This window comes from Sitodiplosis mosellana, unplaced genomic scaffold (assembly GCF_009176505.1).
Source record: "Sitodiplosis mosellana isolate CC-2019 unplaced genomic scaffold, AAFC_SMos_1.0 Smas_scaffold_11, whole genome shotgun sequence".
Classification (NCBI taxonomy): Eukaryota; Metazoa; Arthropoda; class Insecta; order Diptera; family Cecidomyiidae; genus Sitodiplosis; species Sitodiplosis mosellana.
This window is the reverse complement of record NW_022595253.1, coordinates 1921844-1947723: the sequence shown is the minus strand read 5'-3', so window position 1 is coordinate 1947723 and position 25880 is coordinate 1921844. Positions and strand designations below refer to the sequence as shown.

Sequence of the window (25880 nt, the reverse complement as noted above, 5' to 3'; positions counted from 1 at the left end):
CGTAGAAAGAGACGTTCGCTTCGAATTGTTCACGCTGAAAAATCCAATCGAACCACAAATTTTAACATTCAACAATTATTCAACGGTGAAAGAGTCAAATTTCAATGCTTGGCATCCGACACGAATTCTCATCCATGGCTGGTATTCGGAAGGATTGCTAACACCACGATTTGCCGATGCGTATCTTGTTAGAGGCAATCATAAGGTCAATTTCATCGCGGTAAACTGGCAAAAAGGGTCGGACGTTTATAACTACCTTTATGCGCGGCGACGTGTCAAAGAGGTGGCCGAACATGTGGCACGATTCATCGATTTCATGTACGAAAAGGCGTGGATGCGAATTTCAGATTTAACTCTCGTGGGACACAGCTTAGGCGCCCATGTAGCTGGCATCAGTGAGTTTGTTTTTCAATGAAATAAAAAATAATCAATATGTTTTGATGGAACTGCTCTTATCGAGAATCTTCATGACGCACAAAATGATAATTTTCTTGGATTTGATAGCGGTCAAGTGCGTTTGTCTTGTCAATATTGTCTTATCGAAAATTGTTATTCTGCAGCTGGAAAAAAGATCACCAAGGGGCAAGTTAGCCGCATCGTAGGCTTAGATCCAGCCTCACCTTTCTTTAATTACAATGACGTCGATGGTCGACTCGCCGAAACCGACGCTTCGTATGTTGAAGTCATTCACACATGTGCTGGCACATTGGGATATGCGCAGCCACTTGGCACTGCAAGCTTTTATCCGAATGGAGGCCGTGCACAGCCTGGATGTGGCTGGGACATGAGTGGTGCATGTGCTCATGGCAGAGCATATGAATTCTATCTCGAGAGTATTGTCAAACCACAATTTTATGCATTCCAATGTGAATCAATTGAAACATTGCGAAAAGGCAACTGCTCAGTCATCAATCATGTTGTGCAAATGGGCGGCGAACCAGGAACAAAAAAGTAAGGACATTTACAACCGTCCAACTTTTTTCGAAGTTGAACTAATTGTTTTTTCTATATTTATTTTCACAGAGGTAGAGGAATTTATTATCTCCAAACAAATAGCGAATCGATATTTTCACGCGGCAAACGCGGACTTCTGCAGGCAGTGTTATCTTCAAAGAAAAAGACATCACTTAAAACGATTATAGCGAATTTGTTTAGCAAGAAGCCAGTCAATGAAACTTCAGATATGAACAAAGAAGAGGTGCAAAAGTTATTGTCGAAATGGACCCCAATAGATTGGTTTAATGATGAAAACTCAAGCGAGGTCAAAGTAAAAGAGAAAAATGAAACTTTGTTATCGATCGCCACAGATTCGTTCAACAAAATGACAGTCAATGCGACCTCAGATGTGGTCAAAGAAGAGGTAAAAAATGAAACTGTAAAATCAATTGAAACCGATTGGTTTAATTGGAAACCGACCAATGTGACGGTAGAAGAAGCAGAGAGAAATGAAATTGCGAAAACGATCGCAAACATTTCATTAAACAAACAGCCATTCAATGCAGCCTTGGATGTGGCAATAGAAGAAGAGAAGGAATCGTGGAAACAGTTCTTAACAAATTTATTCAAGAAAAAGACTGTCGATTGGGTTTCAAATAAGAGCATGGAACCAGCTCATATTAGAGTTTGAATATTTAGCACGTTTTTTCTGTAAAATTGTAATTTATGACGAATAAATATTTTTCATGCAGAAAAAATGATTGAAAACAGTCCTTCTTTAATCGAATAATTTTAAATATCGAAAAATGTGTCATTTGGAGAATAAAATGCACGATTTGCTACTTCTTATTTCAACACAAATTGTAATTAATTGATAACGTTCTCGTTATGTTCATCGCCAAATGATGAGATCAAGTGTGTCACAGAAACGTTACCGAATCACTAATAGCGATCAATATAATTTTGTATTTGAGTAAAAAGCAATATTTCTTGCATTTTTTTATTTAATCTCTACTTATTTTCCAATCCGAAATGGCATTTAAATTCTTTAGTAAATTGAACCTCAAGTGAACAAATTCAATTAAACTATAATGAAAAAGAATAAATTATCTATTTCCCATGGAATTTAGTTGAAATCTGTCTGAATGAAACGCTTTTAAATGTGAATAAATGCGGAACGGAATGCGGCCCCCGTTGATGAAAAGTTATTCATTGTGAGCAACGGAGCAAGGTGAGCGCCATCTATTGTTGAGTTAGAACACGAGCCTCTGGAAAGCTAATAAAGCTGCATTGTGTGTCCTCCCTTACACAAATACACACACAGCGCTTCATCGGCAGTGACAGCTGCGTAATGTGTCAAATCGAGAATGATAACACACGATTTAGGTTATATTTTTCATTTGTTTTGTAAATGATTCGTTGGTAAATTTTTATTTAACTGTTGAAAATGAAAGAAAAATAGGAAATATTCAATTGATGGTTTATTCTTCTTATAGACAATTCAACAATTCAAAATCATCCGTTGTTCAAATGCATCAAGTGAAGCGGCTTATTCTAATTGATATTGACTGAATTTAATTCAACAAAAGATAAAAAAAAAATGTTACCGAGTTCGTTGACACAGCGAATTTTGCAAAGATTTCCGGGAAAATTAACATACTGCTTTGCATATGGATCGGGTGTAAAAAAGCAGACGGGCTACGATGACAAAGCGCAAAAAGATGCAATGATAGATTTGGTGCTGTGTGTAGACGATGCGTTTGAATGGCACAAAGAAAATTTGCAAAAAAATCCCCGCGATTATTCGTGGATGCGGTTTTTGGGATCGAAAATTATTGCAGAATATCAAGAATATGCGGCTGGTGTCTACTGTAAGACACTTTTGATGTCAGCGGATCTTTTAAAGTTTTTATATCCATTTAAATACGTTTATTTTGTAAACATTTTAGGTAACACCTTAATACCCATTGACAAACATGTCACAATAAAATATGGTGTGATTCGAACGCAAGACCTGAGTGACGATTTGTATCATTGGCCACATCTATATGTTGCCGGACGATTGCATAAGCCAGTCGAAACACTAATCGAACCGAATGACGAACTGAAGAACGATTTGGCGAAGAATTTCGAAAGTGCTGTCCATGCTGCCCTCTTACAATTACCCGAACGATTTACCTATTTTGAATTATTTCATGCGATTGCAAATATTAGCTACAACGGTGACTTTCGAATGTTGTTTGGCGAGAAGAAAGACAAAGTGAAAAACATTGTTGAACCGCAATTAGATGCATTTCTTAAATTGTACAAACCATACCTGCGGAATATGTCACATTGCGTTCATATACCTGACCTATCGAAAGTGTGTGATACGAGAATTGAACAGACTAAATCACACGACACTATACTTGCACATTTGGAAGCATTACCAACACGTGTCCAGAAATTGTTAAACGAAATAACACAGGTGCCACTGTCAGAGCTAGCTCAGAAACCTGACTATGATACTCAAGTTAAAACCGCCATTGGTGTGATTAATTGGGACAACAGCTTTGCGCAAACATTGAAAAATATTCCCACAGCCGGTGTGTTCAAAGCAATTAAATATGGTGCAAAGAAAGCGTTGAAAACATTTTCCAAGTAATTTTTCCGCAGAAATCGATTTTTACGGAGTTTTCACTGAAAAAATTAGTATTGTAAATAAATTGTTGAATGAATATTGAATATGAAAATCGTTTTTTTTCACTTTGGATTTATTTTCTTGCATTTTTTTCACTTCTTGTTCTCAAACGAATATTTACAATAATTTTCATTTCTCATTCCAATTCTTCAACTTAAATTTAGCGTGCAATCATACACTATTTAAAAAAAAATATTACTGCTTGACTTAAACACCCTCGACAATACCAAGACTAAAAAAAAATTTAAAATTAATATTTAAATAGAAACTTCATTGATTTTGATTTAACGTAAAACTATCTCTCCAAAAAAATATGCCTAGATTTAATTTAACACCACAAATATATTTATCGTCTGCTGCTATTTGAACAAAATATCACTATCAAATGGATTGGTATTTGAATTATATTCATTGAAAATGTTTTTGATTGATGATTTTAGTGATGCATATGCATTAAACACTCACATTCATTCACACCACACACTTAGAATATATACATTTTTGCATTGACAATCAAACGAAAATACACACACTTTAAATAACTAAATTGGTAAAAATTAAATGATCACAATCTAAATATTCTTTAATCTTCGTTTCAACATAATGTATGCCAAGGCTTTGAATAGAACTAAATGTACAAAAATCATTGATACATCGAGTTCATAATTGGTCGCATTCATGCCAAGCTCACGAATTATCATCTTCGGATTTCTGCACACAGAACAAAAAGAGAACATGTAAAAATTAAAATTCATTCATTAAAATGCGTGGTAGGTAATCATTCATCATTTCGAAATTATGTGTGATCAAATACTGATACTTACTTGTAATGACAGTACACAATATCTTCGGGACAGGAAATATCTTCACGGTTGTGATCGTACACGGACAAAACAAGGGCTTCTAATGTGTAACTGTGTGTTGACACATAAGAAAATACTCGCATCGCTGGAATCATGTGCGACCAAAGTGCCAAAAATCCGCAAAATGCCAATTTAAATGCCGTGATTATAGCCGCCCAAAACGTGCCATTCTGTAAAATAAGATAATAATAAGTGATTTTCGGTAAGAAATTATGTGTTGCACGACAGGTCGTGTGCTATGCGGCGTTAAGAACAGTAAACAAATTTTTTATGTTCAGAAAAAAAAAACTTGGCATTGTTTTAAAGAAATTCTCATTTCCGTTACATTAAGACATTTTCGAAAGTCCGGTCTTGAATTTTATTAGAGAATGTAAACAAAATCTTAAAAATTGTTTGACTTATGGTTCTTGTTTACGGAATGAAGGAAGCGACAGTCATTCTGCATTCCCACTTTGACATAGTATTTATTCTGTATATTTACGGAAGTGAAACAAGTTTTTTTTCTGATGGTGATCGGAACTAACAAAACTTAAAAATCAATTTTTATTGAAATCCAATGAAAACAATAAAGTGATAACACTTACGACTGGATTGGCAATTGCGCCCAACAGTAAACCCAAACCATCAGCAACAATTGTGACTAATACATAAACAAGCGTAAATCGGGTATATCGATTCAATTCCCACGGCTGATCAGTCATGCAAAATATGATAGTGGAATAGATGGTGGCGAACAAGATCTGTTTTGGAAAATGAAGAGAAATAGAGCGGATCATTGAAAATGAATCTCAATCGTTTGAATCAATGTTTCATTTTGCTTACATGAATTGGTGTAGTGGTAAGGGTGTTGGCCAGGAAATACGTTCGAACTTTGTACCAGTTGTTGAATGTTTCCTTCCGTACAATTGCTAATTCGGTGGGAACTAAACCGAAATGAATAAAAAAAAAATACAGACACGAATTATTTAAAACTGGTTAAACAAGCAAAATATATTATGTAAAATCATTTGCTTACATTTCAAAACACCGGGCATAACAGTAGTGTACCAGAGATAAGCGACGCCAATGAGAAGAAAGCCAACATTTTCAATGGATTTGCTTGCATTTGACCCCGAATCACCGTACAGCAAACCGATGAGAGTTGCACATAAAATATGCAATACTAATTTCAGGTGGGTTACCGTCTAACCATTTATTTAAACAAAAAAATAAATTCCATTTAAAACTTCAATCCACAAAACAATTGCAGCAATTATAATTGCTTGACAAATAATTATTTCGCTAATACTTACCCAATCACGATAATAATAAACTTGGCACCGGCCAACGAGCGTCCAAAATTTTGACCATTCTGATGGCGGTCGGATCACTTCTTTGCCATCCATTGAATATTGTTTCTTCAGTAGCGGCATTTCAGGGCAACCAAGCGTATCCACTTTAATAACTGGTGTGTTTTGATCATCGGCATCGTAATCGTTTGACTTATCCGTTTGATAGCACAGCGATCGGTTTGCGGATGCCGCTAATTGTGGGACAAATTCCCCATAATCACCGTTTGCCACCTCAATTACTGAAAACAAAAACAAATTGATGCGAACGATTTCATTGATGACATGTTTACATTTTTGTTGTTGTTATTTCCAAATTGAGATTGTAACATTATGTATGATCCTTACAGAAATCGGCTAAACTGTGGTACATAGGACATTGTAGACCATTTTCAGCGAGATATGATAATGTATTTCCAGCCGCACCGCGATACACACACTGACCTTGAGCCAAAACATACACTTGATCGAACATTTCGTAAATAGCAGCTGACGGCTGATGAATTGTGCAAATTATCGTTCGACCTTCTCGAGATAAATTGTGCAACAGTTGAACGCAGTACGATGACGATGAACTATCCAAGCCACTGTTGATACCAAAAAAAATGGAAATATAAGGTTTAATCAATTGACTTTGGTTGTTTTTTATTTTTTGGTTGGAAAAGAAAAGTCATTTATTTTTAATTACCTGGTTGGTTCATCAAGAAAAAGTACTTGTCTATTATCAAGCAGCTCTAGTGCAATTGATAACCGCTTCCGTTGGCCACCAGACAAGCTACCACATTTTGTGAACTTTGAGCGAATCAATTGCAATGTGTTCAACACATTGTCTATCTGTAACGAGAAAGAATATTGAATTGAAACAAAATGTTGTGTGGAAAAAGAAAACGGTCAATGCCTTAGGTCTCAAGTGTAGACATTCCTTATAGACTCAAGTGTTCAACTTAACAAACTTCGGTACTTTAGAGTACAACGTCTCAATTTGAAGTATTATTTACTTGTATTTGCGGTGTGTACCGAATTCTGGGACGTCGCTGTTAGTTTTTCTTCAATAAGCAGATTGAGAGGCAACACCAACGTTATCAGAAATTGAAAGGCAACAACATGAATTGATATGAGAATGATAATGTTTTTGGCACTTGCAAAGCAAAAATTTATGAGTGTAAAATTTTCCATAGTTAATAGACTGAGCAAACAAATGCACTTTTTTAGGTTTCATCATGGCAACGTTTTATGTTTGCATACGATTCTACATATGATGTACTTTTGCACAACGGACTTATGCACCATTCGAGATAAACCGCTTAGACGTTTTGCTGCTGTTGCATTACCAAGTGTTCAGAGAGGTATATGTCGGGCGTGCATGACTGATATTTGCTACGAAAAGGCGTAAACGTCGTCGGTTTTGGTCAAATTAAATGCATGTAATTTACTGCACATTGGATTGAAACGTATGCTCGCGCAAAAAAAAAAAACTATTACTTCACGCACCATTGCCCATTGACATTAGCAATGAATGTTCAGATTCACGTTCGTGTGTGTTTTTTTTTCTCATCTGTCATTTTCAAGGTGAACATTTTTCTCCATACTTTGAAAATCGACTATTACGAAGAATGAAGAGCGGATGTGAATGTCATGAGTGAATGTCGGAAGTGACACAACAAATTCTTTCTTTTTGATTTATTTTCGATTATTGTTGTTTGTCATTCAAAAAAGATATATCTATACTTACAATCAGGTTCTTTTCATCGATTGACATATCGGCAATTTTTAAATTGGCCGCTAGCACCATAGTTTCGTGCACCGTAAAATTCGGATACAAATTATCATCTTGCAAAATGTAACTGCATTTTTTCGCATATTTTTGACTGCCCAATTTAACATCGTTCATGTGTATCGATCCACCGACACCGTTTTGACTGTAAAATGGAATAAAAACAGAAAAAAAAATGGTTTAAATAATAAAATATGGAATGAGTACGGACTGAGCTGACAAGAGATTTGGTATACTCACATAAAACCGGTCAGGATATTCAATAGCGTACTTTTTCCAGCTCCTGAAGGCCCCATGATTGCAGTGAGTTCTCCCGATTTAAATTCACCAGAAACACCTTTCAAAATGGTCTTTTTAGCTGCAAAAGCACAGACAAAAAACAAACAATAAAATACAGAATATCGACAAATAATATCCACCACTGTTGGTATAATGACTATTTCTACAAAACATGCTCGTCTTGATGGTAATACTGACTTCATTTATTTTGCTTTGCAACATTCTTCGCTTTGTCTGATCGCTTTGCATTGCGGACAAACGTTCCGATATATTGATTCGCTCAGACACATATATGTCGAAGTGATAAATAAACAAATGTGAAAACCGGCCCATCGACCATCGACCATCGACCGTTCACCATATGTCTTTGTTTGTTTTCATTTTTCACATGTAAATGCAGAAGATAAATTTATTCAGCGGTGTTCTATTCATAACGGACATATTATCGCCATTCGTAATGTACTGTATTTTTATTGAAGATCTTTTGATGCAAAATGAAGACGACGAACCGGTGTGAGTAATCTGTCGCTCATTGTTGAATCATTTTCTCATGAGTCAATTCGCAATGCAAACAAAGATCAAGCAAAAAATGCTTTTTGTTTTGATTTAACGACATTTTTATGGGTGGTTCAATTTGGACTAAAAAAAAAAAAACTTGCATTATGTTGACACAATTGCAATTTTCTATGAATTTAAAAACGAATTAGTCAACTAACACAGCAAATAATTATGGCTGAGTAACAATTACACATGACTTTCTTTAAGCCTTAGGATGACGAAAAAAAAAGAGAAACGATCATTAAGTCAGCATAGAAAACGAGCGCATATTACGTAAATGTAATTATCAACGAACAACAACATCAACGGAGAAGAAAAAAAAAACAACACGAGAATATTGTTTATGTTTGAACTTGATTAAAAAATGGTTTTCACGTAGCGCACACGCCTAACGTCTGCAGTGCAACCATCATCAAATGTGACCTTCACCGTTGTTGCGCCGTTATTACGCACATTAGAGTCTATCAAATGGATTCGAACACGGAATCCGAGCCTAATTAATTCTGCGAGATCAACATACATCGGTATGATGCATAAAATCCATACAAACACACATAGAGAGACACACTTAACGGTATCAATATAATAATACACCAACCATGTGTCGCGACTTCAGAAGTGACAGTGTCTCTGGTTTTTATTTTCGTTGCTGTTTTTTTTTCGTTCCAAGTATAATGACTTTCGCAAAAACATATGTCGGCAGTTCGTGTGGATGGAGCCGTTTTGGCCAACAATTTATGTCTCTTTTTCATACATTTTAGGATCAATTAGCTTTTACTGTCTAAATTAAAGGTTTTTTTTCGCATTTTTTTCTCTCTTTTATTTTTATTCGTTCTCATTGTCTCTGGTTGTCATCACATTGGCTTAGTTACATCAGATCTAATCGCTGTGGTTGGTAGCATTGGTTTAACATATCTAACATTAACCCTGTGCCGAAAAATAAAACACCGCGGCAAAACCATTTTTATCCGAAATTTTTACCGAGAGTCATTCTGAGTAGTGGCAATCAAACTGGTTATAATCAACAAACACAGTGCTTTGATTGAGGTCATAAAATGAAACATTAGCTCAGTCAACATGGCGAATGTGAATCATTTCAAGAAATGATTAGGACCATGTATGTTAACTAGATAAAAAAAAACTGCGTATTAAACAAAGTGTCAACAGTTCAGTTGTTTCTATGCTATTTTAGCATCGTAACTCTTTTTTTTTTTTTTCTTTTAACTAATTCAAATTTATGTTTGGCTTGCGTCGAAATAAATTAATGTCTTTTCCACGTGGAAGCGTTTGCATTGCAAATATACATCAATTTAACACCTTGATCTTGAATTTTAAAGTTAAAACTAACCGACCAATGGAAAGCGAGAGTTATTGGCTACAAATTTCCAAGAAATAAGTAAACAAGTTTCCAACCGTTTTTCGTTGAAACAACTAGTCAAATATCGGAAAGAACAAAATAACTGGCTCTTGACAGGAAGATAGGTAGGAACCAAAGACTTCAATTTTGATAAAACTTGATGGAATTTTTTTCTGTTTTTTTTTTTTCTCGTGGACGATTTCAGTTTCAATAACCTTGACCATGAAGCACATCTTTTCACTTTTTATTTCTCATTTTACCACAGCATACGATCGCATACTTTCTCTTGCACCTACCCATCAATGATTCCGAAGCAAAAGCCAATTTCATCTCATCTGTATTTTTGTTTACACAGTTGATTATTATTTCACTCGCTTTAGGTTATGAGACAGTCGAGTGTCGGCTATTCGATCGATGCAACACCGTCGAACGATACACGTAATTATATTGTCATCATCATTCATTTTTATCATCAAAAGCAAACAATGAAAACTCTTATCTGATTGCATCAGATGCGTCGAAATGAACGTCAAGGTTGTTGCCGGCTTAGCAGCGCGCTTCAATGAAGTGTGTTTTAAATTTTCATTTTGTTTGTTGGTTGGTCGGTGTTTTTTTTTTAATATTCAGGTTTGGCAGTAAAAAAAATATGTTAAATCCGTTGCTTTTTGGTTGAAGTGTTTTATGCTATCTGCACCTTGTGCCGTATGTGCATGTGTGCTGAAGCGATCGATGGTCACATGCTAATGATAATAGCAGAAAAAAAATTCTACTACAAAATGTCTAATGTTTTTACTTTTGAATGCCGTTGGCGCAAGGCTCATTTGGAATTTTCGATAGTATCGATACTACCAGATCTGGTTTGCGACTACTATCAATTTAAACATGAAAATTTGCTCTTGAAAATGATTTTATTTGTATGCTATTTGAGCTGGGCAATAAAATGGAAAGCATAGAGTTTGATGACATTCAATTTACAATGAATTTAAATTAACTACAGCTGGTTGGTGTGATGAAGAAAATGGAAAATGACAAAAGCAATCCATTTCGGTGGATATTTTTGGACTGACATTAAAATTGATGCAAATAAGACATTTTCTTCTTATTTGTTGTAGTTGTACTTGATATTTTTCCTTCATTCTAAAGATCAACCGAAATGACTCGCTCTTCGTCACCTGATTTGATAAGCGGAAATACATATTTTCCGAATTGAAATTTTAATATCATCGAAAAAGGTCAAAAACTGGTTACGGCGTTATTTGAACGTCGTAAAAATGAGTTGCGATTCGCAATTTACGAATTATACGAATTTTTGCAAGTCATGGCACCAAAGAAGGAACATATTTAAATGAACACAATTGCTACAAGCCATTTATCCAATGGGTATTATGTAGCATGTGGCGATCGTATACCAAAGATATTCGTTTTCTTTCCGCTGTTATGGTTGTTAAGTTCAAGTTCATGATCGTAACACTGGATCTTACTTTCATCTACCGAACTGGACTGAGTCAACAATGGCAATTGTATAATACGACGAAGCGAAAAATATTGCACTTAAATCGAAATCATTAAAAACAAAACGAGCGTGATATTTGTTTATGGTTTAAATGTGTCAGCGACAAAAAAGAAATATCGGCATGACTGCGATTGTTTGGCGTTTTTTTTTCTATTTCCTCGTGTAATGTGTAATGTTTACTCACCTTTTTCTCGTGTAACAGTGTACGATACATTTTGGAACTTTATGTTCTGTGGCTGCAGTTTCAAGTCCATTGTGAGATGAGTAATCGCTTATTTTTCTCTCAGTTCTCGTTAAAACACAAAGTTCAATCACTCCAGCAACGATGATCTGGCGAATCCACGGCACTTTAGCACTTCTGAAATATGACAACGAAAAATAATTATGTAATTCAATCAGCAGAAGAAGAAAAAAAAAAAACAAATCGTGAACCTTCAACACGGAGTTGTTAATACAACAATGACTAGAATTAATGGGTGCCAGAGGTAACATAAAAAACAGATTTTTTTTTGCGTTCATTCAATTAATATCCGCATACTTTCAACATTTCAATGAATAATTTGTTCTCATTGAGAACTTCTCAACAAGAAAAGAGGGAATAAACAGCAAAGTAATTCAAAAACCATTGTTTTGGATGATTTTCACGATCGATTTGATTATTAAAAAAAATAATAGGTTAATTCTCAATCAATCATCAAGAGCTATTGCGTGCTAAGCCGGTAGAATTTCTCGGAATCATCTGTGTATGATTTACAATATTTCGAAAACATCTAGCAGAAAGAACATTAAAATTTTACGATTTTGCAACCTTGAACGTGGAAAATATTTGAACTTAGTCTTCCGTATATAGAACTAGCAATTTTTCTAAAATTATATTTGGAAATGATTTCCCAATAATTTGTTTCATTATTTTCAATAGAAATTGAGAATTTCGGGAATAACTTCAACTTGGAATTTTTAAGCAACATTGTAAATTGCATAACCTTTTGGCGGAATTGTTCTTCATTGACCGTTTAATCGTTTTTACGATAGTCACGATTTTCATAGATGCTTGTTTCAGTTGCACACTGTATTTTAAATCAAAGTGAATTTAATTGATTGATCGACCACACGTGTTGATGTTTTTTTTTTCCAACTTTTTTTTTCTGATAAATAGAAAAAAGGCGCAATACGTATTATGTTAGAGTTAAGTTAAATAATTCTTATTAATCTCATCAAATACTGACCTATGCCTTAATCAATAATTAAAACGTAGCACAAGTTGTGTCTCAAATATGTCAAAGTACAAATCACAAATCGTCAACTGATAATCAACTACTTTCTATCATGTTCATTCGATTCGGCCCAATCAATCAGTGGTATCCCAGTTTATTGTGTTAAATTGCATTTGCGTGCACAACATAGACGTTCTGTTTTCATTTTCTACTGACCGCGATAATAATTATACTCATCTTTCGGACGAGTCGATCATCATTTGTTTGTTGATGCAAAACAAATCAATTCGATGCTGATAAGCAATGTAACAATATTTTTTTTCTGCTCCATTATTACTATTAGAAATTAATCGAATTGAGAGAAGCAAAACACACACACACTGTGCGACACACACAAATTGAATGGCACATGTATGTTCGCAGCAAGCAGCGCATTGAATCTGCTGGCTATGTAGTGCTGCTTTTGAACAGCGGCTGTTGGTTACGTTCTTGTGCTGCGACACACTGTAGGCCCTGCGCACCATCTCTCTAACAGGCATGAACATGCACAAACGTAGTACACACATAGCTCCGTCTGCATGTATTGGTTGGCGCGCAGCAATCTTAAGTACGTAGCCAACAGACGCTGTTGACAGCAGCTGTTCAAAAGCAGCGCTACATAGCCAGCAGATTCAATGCTCTGGTAGCAAGTGACATTCACCAAGCACATGAATGACGAATAAATTTTTCCGAAAGGTTTATTGGTTTGATAAAATTTCCACACTCATTCAAATGAGTTGAATTTACGAATCAAAGTCAAAGGCACTGGCGTCATAGCACCATCACAATGCTTGTTCAGCGATTGATAAAAAAAGCAAGTGGCTACAAATATGGAAATATCTCAAAAATAGATATCCAAATAAAGAATATTCGCGAATGGTTTCGAGTTATGACGACAACAATACGCGGCGGCGTAGACAACTCAAAAGTAATCAAACATTAATTTTATGAATTCAAATGTTTTGATATTTTTAATTACTATTGTTTCCAATTTCAATTAACTTTATAATTTTGTTTGTTTGTCTTGAGTAAATACATCGTGGATATTGCACAAGTGATGTCGATTAAATAAATTTTTCCCTGATCGTTCGATAAAACAGTCAAGTATATTGTACTCGTCTCTCTTATGATTCATTATTAGAAATGCTGTTGTTGTTGTTGTTGTTCGGAAGGAATCCAATAAGAAGACGAACGAATGTTTTGCTTCAATCATCCAAGCAGCAATTGCATCGCACTACGAAATTAAATGCACGAATAATTGTCTTAGTTACGGCACATTAAAAGCGCTCTCTGACTTCGAAAATTTATTGTTCGATCAACGAGAGACACAGAGAGAGATACATAGAGAAAAAAAAATGCGGCCCGGAGATTTCATCACGTATCCGAGTGTATAGTACGATTACTACTCAAATTCATAAAGCGAGGGAAGAAAAAAAAAATCACATTTGATCATAATTATTTATACGGATTACAACAGACTGACACAAAGTCTGTGTTAGGTGTTAATGATATATTGCGCGACTTGTTTTCGCTGCTGATTTTTGCCGATAATAAATATTTTGTTTAAGTTCAACGTATGTTTTTTTTTTCTCTTCATTTGGGAAAATCAATTTTCGATTTTACCATAATTTGTGAGTCAGGTTTTCAATTACACCGCTTTTTTCTCTTTATTTTTTTCTTTATTCGTTGTTGTCGGCCGGTTAACCCAAAGTACTGGTTCCGATGACATTAAATTGACATGGTTCGAGCTATCGCAACACGATGTGCGAGAATGCACTTGCACTTACAAACCCCGACTATGTGTGTCATATTGATTTCGTAAATGTTCGACGCTGGCATAATAGCGTAGAACACTGACTGTTTGACTTATAGATGTGGCAGTCAACCCGCATTGAAGCCGCTGTGTTAGGTGAGTTGTTTGGCGCATAATCTCTGTGTACAGAAAAATGCGCAATATATAGCTATATAGCTTTTGTGTGGTAGATTCAAGACGACAATGTCGCTCCACGATTATGGATTTCTCAATTTTTGATGAACGCAAACCCAAACGAAATTCATTGAATTCTTGCGGTTAATTCAATCAAAGATAATAATTCTTCAAATTGCAATCTCAATTTGAATTTAGTTATGAGGCCAACATGTTACTTAGTGCCGGTTGCGGCATACAATTGAAGTTGATTTTTTTTCGTTCCGTTGGGGCAACGTGTTTGGAATCATGCTGCCAATCTTATGAAGCAAATCGCGCACCATTCAGTCAAACCACCATAACAAATTGGGCAAGTTAACGAGACATTTTCCGCATGTGTTTTTTTGTATGTGGTTGCTGTTTTTTTTTTTAATGAGTTGGTATACGTGTAAAACCTGCGTATTTCATAAAGTTATTTCCGATATTATATACATATATACGCAAAAGTATGCGAACTGATGAATAAGCGCACTCCATTGAGCCTAATAGATCGTGAGAACGTCGATCAACCATTCAACAGCTGATGAATGATGCAAGCTGGTGCACACATACGCACACACGGACAACATTCATCGTACTATCGACATGTATTGCTCGCCACAAACAACGTAACGGTGTTAGCAGTGACTGTGTTTTACTATGTCTATGCCAAATCTAACAGATCATTCGATGTGAAAAACTCATAAAAATGGTGCACAAAATTGCGGCTTTTTGAAATCTTTGATCTAATCATAGGCTTACGCGTTGACTGAGTTTGTGTGTATGTGTTCGATTTGTTTTTGTCTTTTACTTATTAAATGCTCAATCATGATCTTCGGCACAACGAAAATGCATTGACTCTTTCGTCGATTTGTATCGAACGAAAGAAGAAAAAAAAAAAACTCGAAAAGTATGTAAAAGTATTGCAGTATTGGTCGATGGTTGTTGAAAACTGAATAATGCGAACGAACGAACGACGTACACAGTCTCGAACACCGTGAAAAAATAAATCGAAACACACAGATTTCAGTTGAAATTGCATTCACCAAACGAGTTGGATATCGCATATAATGAGCTCAATGAGCTGTATGCTATGCGCCTATGAGAGTGTGCTCACGTGCGATTGCAAGTTCATTTATACAATTATATGTATATAAATTCGATACAGAAATGTAAACGCATGAAAAACTACTCGAGAACAGAAATAACTGGGTCAAGAATCATCAATGGAAATCCATATTTTCGTAGTGTTACGAATTTGAGTTTAAATAAAAAATCAACGATATTTTTACGCTCTCTCGCTCTCTCTCTCTCTCTATCTCTCTCGTTCGATGAAACAAAAAATTCAAGCACTCTCTCAATATCATCGGGGGCCACCATTCAAATTGAAATGTGACTTTCAACTCTCTCATTTGCATCACGAAACTCCAATTATTCCGTGAAAAACAAAAACGATAAATTTAAATAAGTTGAAGAAGGGCGTGATTTTCAAATTAAACTCATTTATTTACTGTAATTGTATCTCGCTCGCATGACTACTGGCAAATGCGCACAATGGCAAATGATTTTTTTGTCTACCGATTTTTTTTTCTCTCTCTCTTTGGAGCGCATCATAATTGCAACACGGACTGTGCAATGTGGCTGCAAAGAGCTTAACGAGATTCAACGAACGCATGATGCTCTGATCTGTGACTATGCGATAAAAAAACAAATTCGCTATTTTTATTTGCATCCACATTTTTCTGTTTGTAATACAATCACAAGCTTTGCTAACCACCAAACCGCTAGCTCTTTGAAAATCATTTTATTGCATAATTAAATATTTCAAGTGCAGGTGAACTCATGTGAAAAACTACAGCCGGAATGGAGGAAAAAAACAACAGCAACAACAAACAGACACCATCGACCGCTACCAACCAGTGAAAAGAGATTGAAATGTGTGTGTGTGTGTGTGCGTGCAAAGAGTGCGGGTGGCACGACACTGCTGTGTTGGTTGGAAAATACAAACGAATGTGAAATCGAAAATATGTACAGACAAAAAAAAAAAATAACACAGTAACCAACGCCACTTTTTAATGGCATAATGCATTTCAAGCGGCCCGACAAATTGTATTGTGGCATTTAACGGATTGTGGCCAGGCATTGTGTGAACTCAACGAACAAATGAATTACAAATGCAAAAACATGCAAACATTTTGCGGTGAAAGACAAATGAACGCAATTATGAAATCCATATAGAGTGATATGTGTTTTATTCCAAAAAAAAAACATGTGTCAATGGAGATTTGTAATGAGCAATAACAATGAAAAATATCAATTTTTCGTGCCATTCGGTGTGTTTACGTGCATTTTCAACAAACGACGCCGGATGCGACGCACTTTGATCTTGTAAACAAAAAATATTGTGAATCATTTAATCAGTTCGCAAATGTTAGTTATTCAATACAAATGCGATTAAAACTGAAATTGTTTTCGTTTTTATTGCAAATGCCTGCAATAGTTGTTGCACTTGTCAGTTCGTATCACGATCAGCAAATCAAACATATGGAATCAGTTTGGAGCTTGTTTACATTCCACTGGGATCTTCCATTTGACGAGATAAACGATGTTATCAACTGTGGCACAACTTGCTCAGATTGAGAGATAAATGAATAGACGCAGTGAAAGAGAGACAAAAGTGATTAAAAGTGATAGAAGGAGGGAAAGAAGGGCGCAAGAAGAGAGAGAGCATTTCAAATGCTTTCAATTTTCATTACACTACTCTCAACCTGAGAGTCTCAGGTATACATTAAATACTTGGCTACGTGATCAATTCCGCATTGTTCTTGAGAATGAGCTATTTTATTGCCAATTACCCGGCTCGTGCTAAATGTGGTTCTAAGTTTTACATTGTTGTGTTGTACGTGCTCACCCGAGCCCAAGTCAAAAACAATGATGTTGAACTGTGGCCTGTCGATGACAACTTTCAATAAATCATTACAATACGATAATTGTTCAAAATTTCACAGTATAACATTTTCGAATCAGCTGACACATCTTATTAAATCGATCAGTATCTTGTTGTATTTAATGTAAGAAAACGATTTTTAATACATTTAAAAAGCATTTTTCCGGTTTTCTACCACATTCATATCACCAAGTGTTCAACACTGTCTCTAGTTAAATTGCCAACACTTGACACAAATGACTCTTTGCAATATCGTGCTGATTGAGAGTGTAAGTATTTGGGATCAATAAGGTGAAGTAATGCTACTGTTACGGGCTGCACCCAAATGTCGTTAAAAACCCGTTCTTCATTGCCCGTGATAATAGAAGAATGTATCTGATTAATTATCTAAATAAAAAAATTGCACCACTGCGTTCAACGCCGCCAAATCAATTCGTATGCTTTTATAATCTGGTATAGCGGAAAAAACAACACAATGATCTTTGAAAACCTTTTTTTCGCATCAAAATATTACATTTGGCGCGCACACATCAATGAAGGCGTCAGAATGTTGAATGAAACAACAGTGCGAAAAGAAAAAATCCCTTCATTTATGAACAGCACAGTAATTATCATCTGTTTATTAGCTGTATGACCGATCAGGATAGCTTGCATGATTCCACGTGTTGTATTTCAATATTAATGATAATTGCGTGATTATCCACCTATTAACATTTTCTCTGCCGTTTTTATGGAAATTCAACAATAAAATCGAAACTCGTTGCCAGCAATTAAACGATTCTATAATTTCTGAATAGAAACTTTACTTCAAAGAAATACACTATACTTTTACTCTTGTTAAGATCAAATTTTTGCACAAAAATCGACCAAAAATAGTTTTTTTCCGCTTTCACGTAAAAAAAATTGATTGAAAGAACAAAGAGTGTTACGTCACCAAAAAAAAAAAAAACAATTCGAATGATGGCAAAAGGTTGGATGGCACATCTATTCTGGGAATGATCAGTTTTTTCCACTTGAAAATTTACATTTAAATCTTTGTTCCGCTTGAATATGGGTATTAAAATTCGGTTTTTGTCAACAAACCTGAGCTGTTGCGCTGTTTACATGATAAAAATAGGAACAAAGGTCCAGAATTTAGCATTTGGACGAATGCTGAGTGGTAAAGATCCGAGCGAAAAGCAGTAAATCGTGTTGAATATTGTTTTGATCGGTTCACTTAGCTTGGGCAAATGTGTAAGAGCCCGCCGATTATTCGGATCGAAGGTTAGATTGTATAATTGCCGTAGAACAAATGTTTGTAAACATAATTAATTAAGTTTTGCAAGTAAATACCCATAGACCGTGATGCTAGTGCATTGCATACGGAGACATAACATTTTCAATGAAATGTCAGCATTTGAAAATATGTACAATGCAACCGCATTTTTGTCACTGTTAAGCATGAAGAGTTAGAAACACTGAGCAAATAGTACTCGAACCGATTTGCATTCGACGCCTGCGTATCAGAGCACATTACATTTCTACATATCATACCGATTAACTGTACATTTCGGTACAATAACCAATTCATTGTGCGGCATGATTTATTTTTGTGAATTTATATCACCAAAGCAAGCATCGGCATTGAAATAAAAGCCAGTTTTTAACGTACGAAATCATGTTAATTTGTGTTTTCTCTTTCTTGCCTACTGCACAAATACGGCAAAATAAGTCTATATGAATGAAAGCAAATTACTTGAAATGTAAATACGAACATAAGCATGTGGCATTATTTAGTGCGTCAAAATGTCATGCCGATAGCTAAACTATATAAATAGCATATGCGTATGCATTAGATTATATAGCATGAAAAAACGGAAGTAATTTGATTAAAATACGATCAACAACTGAAGTGTTGCAACTTGATTGTGATAAAGGCAGTCGGAATGCTGGCAAAATAATGTACGTATTACACTCGCTTTATGTGAGACATCGAGTCAACACATTTTAGCGTCTTTTAATCGATTTACTGGTTATACATGTTGAGAGTTGAGAATTTTCTAATTTAATTTACACTTTATCAAAATGGCAAAAACAAAATGATCTTGTGACAAAAAAAATCACACACACACACACACACACATACACAGGGGGAAAAAAATGACAAGATTTATCGTCTGAATATCCAAATCAACTTGAAAAATTACAATAAAAAAAAAACAACAACAACCTACCGTGTAAGACGTCACTGCACGAAACCTTTAACTAATGAATATTTAACACTGTTCGACTTGTATATCCCGAAAATCAATACGTTCAAGTGCTTGAATTAAAATGCGTTAAAAACGAGTAACTTCAATTAATACATTCGGAACGCAACGAATCCCTTTTTGCATTCGATCAACAATATTGACAATTTTTTTAAATGCAGTCCAATTAAACGTTCATTCGATGTCAACTTTGCTTTGGGCTGATTTCGTTGAAACGATATTAAAAAACGTGTAGTAACGGAAAATACGCCGATTGATTTCTCAAAAATCTACTGTTCTCCCAAAAATTCCTTCAAAAGAACAAAACAAAAACCGAATCTTTTCAAATCGTCCGTATGGCGGTCTTCATAATGCCAATCAAATCTTTTATTCTTACGAATTGTTTATGTTATTTTATTGTTGCTTTTGTTGAATTCGTATCGGGGACGTTTTTATTATTTATTTATTTATTTATTTATGTCAAAATCATTATTCAGCTTGGCTAATTGGATGTTGGTTATTTTGATTTAAAATGGAATTAAATTCAATGAAAAAAAAAAAAATTACAGAGAGAAAAACGCTTGAACACAAGAACAACGAAAAAGAGGAAGAATGAATTCAAGTTGAACAAAAGTATTCAGTGCCCGCGCGATATGCAAGCACGCATTGATCTCTGTCGACGACCGTTTTTATTTAAACGAAGTTATAAACTAAACTGTGAGACGATTCGAACCGTGTGTAGCTGAATCGTTGTTCAAATCGTTGGTGTTCGGTCGTGGTTGTATAGTAGTTGGTGGTTTTATGACACACTCAGTTCCTTTCTCGTAGTATTCAGCCTGTGTCGACTAGAAAAATTGAAACAAAAATTGCCGATTTGTTGTTTGCTGTTGCTGCTGTTGCCTTTTTTTTTTCCAAAACATCGTCACTGTGTATGGCATATTAGTCGGTCCGTTGTGGTCTTAGTGCGGTTTCAACTGATTTGACAGTGGTTGTGTGTGTGTGTGTGTGTGTGTATGTGACACATGCTTAGCAATGGCATAGTGCGGTGCATGTGCCCGAAACATACACACAAACACTGAACCGTACGCATACACTGTGGTTACCTTGTTATTGTTGTTGCTCTACTCTGATCAATTTGTATTTTAATATACCGATTTAATTTAATTGGCGACTTTGAAAATCGATAGAAGAGCGCGTAAAACAACAGTAGTATAGCATATGATCGAGACATTGTCGATCAATCGCACACCACTATTACAAAGTAATCGGACAGGTATTCAAAACAATTTGCGTATTAGCTAAAACATCTAATGTAATACCCCAACAACAACATCGACAACGACAACGACAACGGCAACGACAACCGAAAACGATGAAAGATGAACACACGAAAATTGAAGAAAGAAACAAAAAATCTGTAGAAGCAAGTCATCTTTGCACAAGCAAAAAACTCAGATAAAAACACAAAACAGATCACTTCCAAAACACGGGCGAATGTATGCTTAATATGCCGATTGACGCAAGCAAAAAAGAGACAACATACTCATATCTTTTGCATAGACCCCGTACACACATACACACCAACAAACAGTAAAACGTGGTTTTTTCCCTCTCTTCCACATTTCATTCGTCATTGTCAGCGTGCCGTGGACAATCGAATCGATGTGCCTTTATCAATAATAACCATTTCAGCATAATCATAACAATGAAATAAGCATAAGGCAAACCACATCGAATCGGATTTACTACGTATACAGAGAGAAAGAGAAAGAGCAGATCACAGCTCGTTGTTCCAACTCCTTGCTCAAATCACTCGATTTGTTCGCACATCTTTTAGAGAAGAATGAATAGCAATATCGCAACATAGTATGTGTGTGCGTCTTGCTTTCTATCCGATTTAAACGACCACTTAGAAACAACTATTCTTAATTTATTTTAATAAAACTGACATTTCAACACCCAACGTTCTTCGCTCAAGTGAGTTCTCAACGGAGTTAAGCTAAAATATTCGACAGATTGTAAATTTATTTGGCATTTCGATAAAAATGCATATATTTATTCTTTGTCGACCTCTATATTGATAAAAGTTGACGTTTTACATTGAAAAACTTCCCGCAAAATGTCTGTATTGTGTTCCGATATGAATTCATATTTTCAATTACACCGGCTGAAATGTGTTCCTGTTTGTGACTTCGTTTCCAAGCAAACATTATGGCCCTCGGAGTCTCGATTATTTTCTTCGATCGATATAATTGCGTGTGTCCAATTAGAATGCTCCATATCGTATATGTATGGTGCCTTGTCCATCCATAAACGCTTTTCAATATATTTCCAATGATAAGCGGTAATTGTTCGTCCAAACTGTTGCATTTTTTATTAGAAGCAGCTCGTCCTTTCAGTCGATATTTACCAATACATCATAATCCACTTACGTTTATTATTCGTGTATGAAAAACAATCGATTCCTACTTAGATATGTATATACAGAGCTATGAACTCGATGAAATTGTTTGTCTTTCTAACGTCATCGCCGTCTGCTTGTTCTGCTTTCGTTTTGCATTTTTAAATTGTCTACCATCTTAAGTTGAATGTTTGCCCAAGCCTCCAATTCAGTTCGTTACAACCATTACTCAAAAGTGCAGTACGTTATCTCATCAAAATGCGTGAATTCTAATTTTAAACTTATTAGGAAGTGAGTGAGTGTATATATTCAATTCATTGTCGAATTTTATTGTCTGTGTGCACGAATGCACGTCATAAATAACTTGCAATTCAAATCGTATTACTTTTTCGGCACCAGTTCGTGAGAATTGGTTCGGCTGGCTGGCTCTACAATACTATACAAGTTTATTTTAAGATCCCGATTTCGAACAAGGTTAAAACTGAACAGGCGGTGAAAAGAAGTGAGCAAATGCAACGACGAAATATGGATTCAACAAAAGAGAGGGAAAAAAAATTACATCGAACTAGAAACTGGGTAGCACATGTTTTATTTGGCCGTGTGACGTGTGATATGACACGTTACATGGTCAAATTATGTGAGTTTGTCATGTCATATGTGATGTTGTACACCGTGTCGTATTCCACTTGTTTGAATTCGCTGTGTAAAAGCGTTTAAGCCAAAAATTATGCAATACAAAGGTTTTTATATTACGGATTGGCATTCGTGCTGTTTAACATTGAAACGTGCATTTTCTGGTAAATTATTTAATTTTGATTGCTTGGAATTTTTTTCTATTGTTGTTTTTATTCTCTAGTCCAATAGGATTTGTGAATTGCACGCGAACCTCATGTCAGTCGGGTTAAATGGAAACGAGTTTTACACTTGATCTTCCTATTAACCATAAATGTAAATAACAATTCAAGAACAATACGTGCATTGGAAATGTAAATCTATTCGACGGAGTTCAAGAGATATCCTCTAATCGGCAATCATTTCATTTAACCTCACGATGCGTTCAGCGTTTTATTTTCTAATAAGGTGATTGAGGTGTGTTTTTCCACTTAATTAAAATGTAATAAAAATCAATTAATTGGGTAGTTAATCAGAAAAGTGAGATCAAACTATTGAGCAAAGCTGAGTCGTTTCAGACGTTTCAACGCCGTTTGTGTGATCAAGTTTTATGTGTGTGTGTGTGTGTGTGTGTGTGTGTTTGGCTGAGTGAAGAATAAGTAACAAATTTAGTGTTGGTTTCAAATAACGTGCCGCTAAACGATTTCCTACAAATTATTGCATTTGTAGCGCTGCACGTTTGTATTTAACAAAAAAAAAGAAGAAGTGGAAATTGTTGCTCTTATCGAAACCATTCATCCGTTTCAATTTTTGACGACGCTCAGATGTGTCGATGCACGAAAGCCATCAATCAAATTAATTATCTAATATTTATAATCGACATTTCATGACGCGTCGTTTCTTTTTGTATGTGACTGTGTGTTCAATTCATTGCAAACTTTATGGCCATTCATTAAATCATTGATTCATTCATTAAAAATATGCATTGCACGTCATGTACTTTAGACTATATGCAATTCACTCTTTGGAACTATGTATGGGCGCCTCACACAAACGTATTACGTAATAAATCCGAATCCGACAAAAATGAGCATTTTATTGGCTCATTCCATGCATTGTTCACACATGAATCGGCTTGATTTTCTTCTCCCTTTTTTTTTATTCGAACCATTTGAGATATTTTTCATTCGGTAGCTTCAGACGATTATAAAATGAATCGAATTTTATGCTTATATTCCAAATGGAAATATTGCTTCACACGATGCATGTATCAATTTTCATTCGGCTTAAACCAAATCAATACGGTTTGATATGCATATTATTCAAAATCCGGCGATGGAACAGTATGTAAATGTGCTCGCAATAACATTTTGACTATCGATGGAAATATTGGTGATGATGGCGTTGCACGATATGCGCCATGAATAATAAGATGATTTAAATTGCATATCATTTTCGATATGATCCTTTCATATCTGGACCTTCTTCTTTCACTACTTATTATTGCCTGCATGTTGCCATCTTTTTTTTTCTTCTTCTTTCTTTTGCCACTTTCATCTCAATCCATGATTGTGTTTCCTTTTTAATTTGATCGCATCGAATCGGATTAGATTGCAAGTGAGAGAATATTATTTTTTTATTGGTTATAAGATTACACGAAGACATGGAGTGAATAAATAATTGGAAAATGTTCACACCATACATTTTTCAGCTTTCTTATTCATTTTTCTTTCAACGGAAATCCCATATATCCCATATCTCTGGGGATTTTATCGGTCTCAACTTTGTTTTTTTTTTCGATCAAGCGTCGAAACTGTTTTTGCAATTCAAAGCATCCGTTCTTGGGCCAATATTCTAAGGAATCTAAAATACAATCTTCAAACGGAAAAAATGACCGTAGTCAAATCAATGAAGATTGCCGTTTTATTGTTTTCGCTAAGAAAAATAAATTTTTTGAAGAACTGCGACGATAGTTACACTGCTACTTTTCGAAACTGTTATCCTACCAGTGCCACACATGTTTACAATTTTTTCCCTCGAAAAATCAATTTTCAGAAATCGTCGCCATCAAGATATCGAATATGTGATGTCAAACGTCTGATTTGAAAATTGTGGAATAACGGGTATGAATGAAAAATCGCTGCTTTCCGTTCTCATTTTCATTGTACCAAACATTTTACTGCTTCTCAAGCAGCGTCTCTGAGTAGCAAATAATCCACTGGGCGAAGTGACCATGCTGCCACCGTCAAAGTTTCCATCATCAATAACATTGGGGCCAGGTTCTTTATTGCTTGAATTGTCATTTTTATCGCCGTTTTCTTTGCATTGGCTTCCATTCGAGACACAGTAGTATGAAAGCATCTTTATTATGGAAGCATCTTTAATCGCATTGTTGACGTCCAAAATCTTTATTCTAGATATCAGACATCTTCAATTCAGAAATAAATTTATCCATATTGATGACTGTATAAGAACTTTGACGGGCTTATATTGCGTAGGAATGTGATCGATCAAATGTAAATTAGATCTGTGTGACTGTCCGTAATATTCAGAATTGTTTACAAAAACAAAAAATTGAACTTTTGTTTTTTAATGAGTTTCTAGTCCCAAAAAGTGTTCGTTCACGATATGTATACAAGATCAATAGGGGCTGTTTCTCATGAACGTGTATGTCTGAAACACTAATCGTAAAGTGCTGAAATCTCATTGAATTTCAAAAGAAAAAAAATATTCCATTTATCTCGTTCAAATAATCAACGTAAACTCCAGTAATATTTTAATTAAATGTTGATCTGTTTTCTTCAACTGTAATTGTTATCACATGTAATGATTGTTTAAATGCTGAAGATAATAGAGCTGCGAATAGAATTGCAAACTAAAACGATGTTAAAATGGAGCTGGCAAAAATAAGAAGAAGCAACACAAAGAAGCAAACACACACTCTCATAAAATACATTCCAGAGATGAATTTATCGTCTGCTAAATGATGTAGTTAATTTAAGAGCTCAGAAAAGATTTATACACACATACATACATAAAGTCAATATGAGAATAGAATAACTTCATCTATTCGTTGAACGCAGCGTCATAGAAGATGTTTGGAAAAAGGAGAATGTGGAGCAAATCGTAATCACATCCACATGCACATGCTTTGAGCGTATGTGCATGCATTGGTGTAGTGTGAGAGCGTTTACCATGGGGATGTA

At 35.2% G+C, this 25880-nt stretch overlaps 3 protein-coding genes across 5 annotated transcripts; 2 read left to right on the top strand and 1 right to left on the bottom strand.

Moving 5' to 3' along the window:
* The first annotated feature begins 6 nt into the window (after window positions 1–6).
* On the top strand, window positions 7–1694 carry LOC129567329 (pancreatic triacylglycerol lipase-like). Its single transcript, XM_055444104.1, has 3 exons — window positions 7–395; window positions 561–951; window positions 1024–1694. The coding sequence occupies exons 1-3, from the start codon at window positions 317–319 to the stop codon at window positions 1625–1627; spliced, it is 1074 nt and encodes a 357-aa protein (XP_055300079.1). The 5' UTR covers window positions 7–316; the 3' UTR covers window positions 1628–1694.
* A 597-nt stretch (window positions 1695–2291) lies between these two features.
* Window positions 2292–3673, top strand: LOC129567305 (phosphatidate cytidylyltransferase, mitochondrial). Its single transcript, XM_055444067.1, has 3 exons — window positions 2292–2358; window positions 2433–2807; window positions 2886–3673. The coding sequence occupies exons 2-3, from the start codon at window positions 2537–2539 to the stop codon at window positions 3578–3580; spliced, it is 966 nt and encodes a 321-aa protein (XP_055300042.1). The 5' UTR covers window positions 2292–2358; window positions 2433–2536; the 3' UTR covers window positions 3581–3673.
* Window positions 3674–3742: 69 nt separating this feature from the next.
* Window positions 3743–20591, bottom strand: LOC129567304 (ATP-binding cassette sub-family G member 1). 3 transcript variants are annotated; one of them, XM_055444066.1, is made up of 12 exons: window positions 19647–20591; window positions 11473–11646; window positions 7822–7939; window positions 7540–7726; window positions 6496–6641; window positions 6156–6394; window positions 5772–6049; window positions 5495–5663; window positions 5302–5402; window positions 5064–5219; window positions 4441–4649; window positions 3743–4327 (listed from the first exon to the last, which is right to left on the bottom strand). In XM_055444066.1, exons 2-12 carry the CDS (start codon window positions 11540–11542, stop codon window positions 4189–4191), a joined length of 1812 nt encoding a protein of 603 aa, XP_055300041.1. In that variant the 5' UTR covers window positions 11543–11646; window positions 19647–20591; the 3' UTR covers window positions 3743–4188. The 3 variants fall into 3 exon arrangements, with proteins under 3 accessions (XP_055300041.1, XP_055300039.1, XP_055300038.1); XM_055444064.1 differs by having other exon boundaries at window positions 19643–20380; XM_055444063.1 differs by lacking the exon at window positions 19647–20591 and adding an exon at window positions 12515–12901.
* Window positions 20592–25880: the final 5289 nt, after the last annotated feature.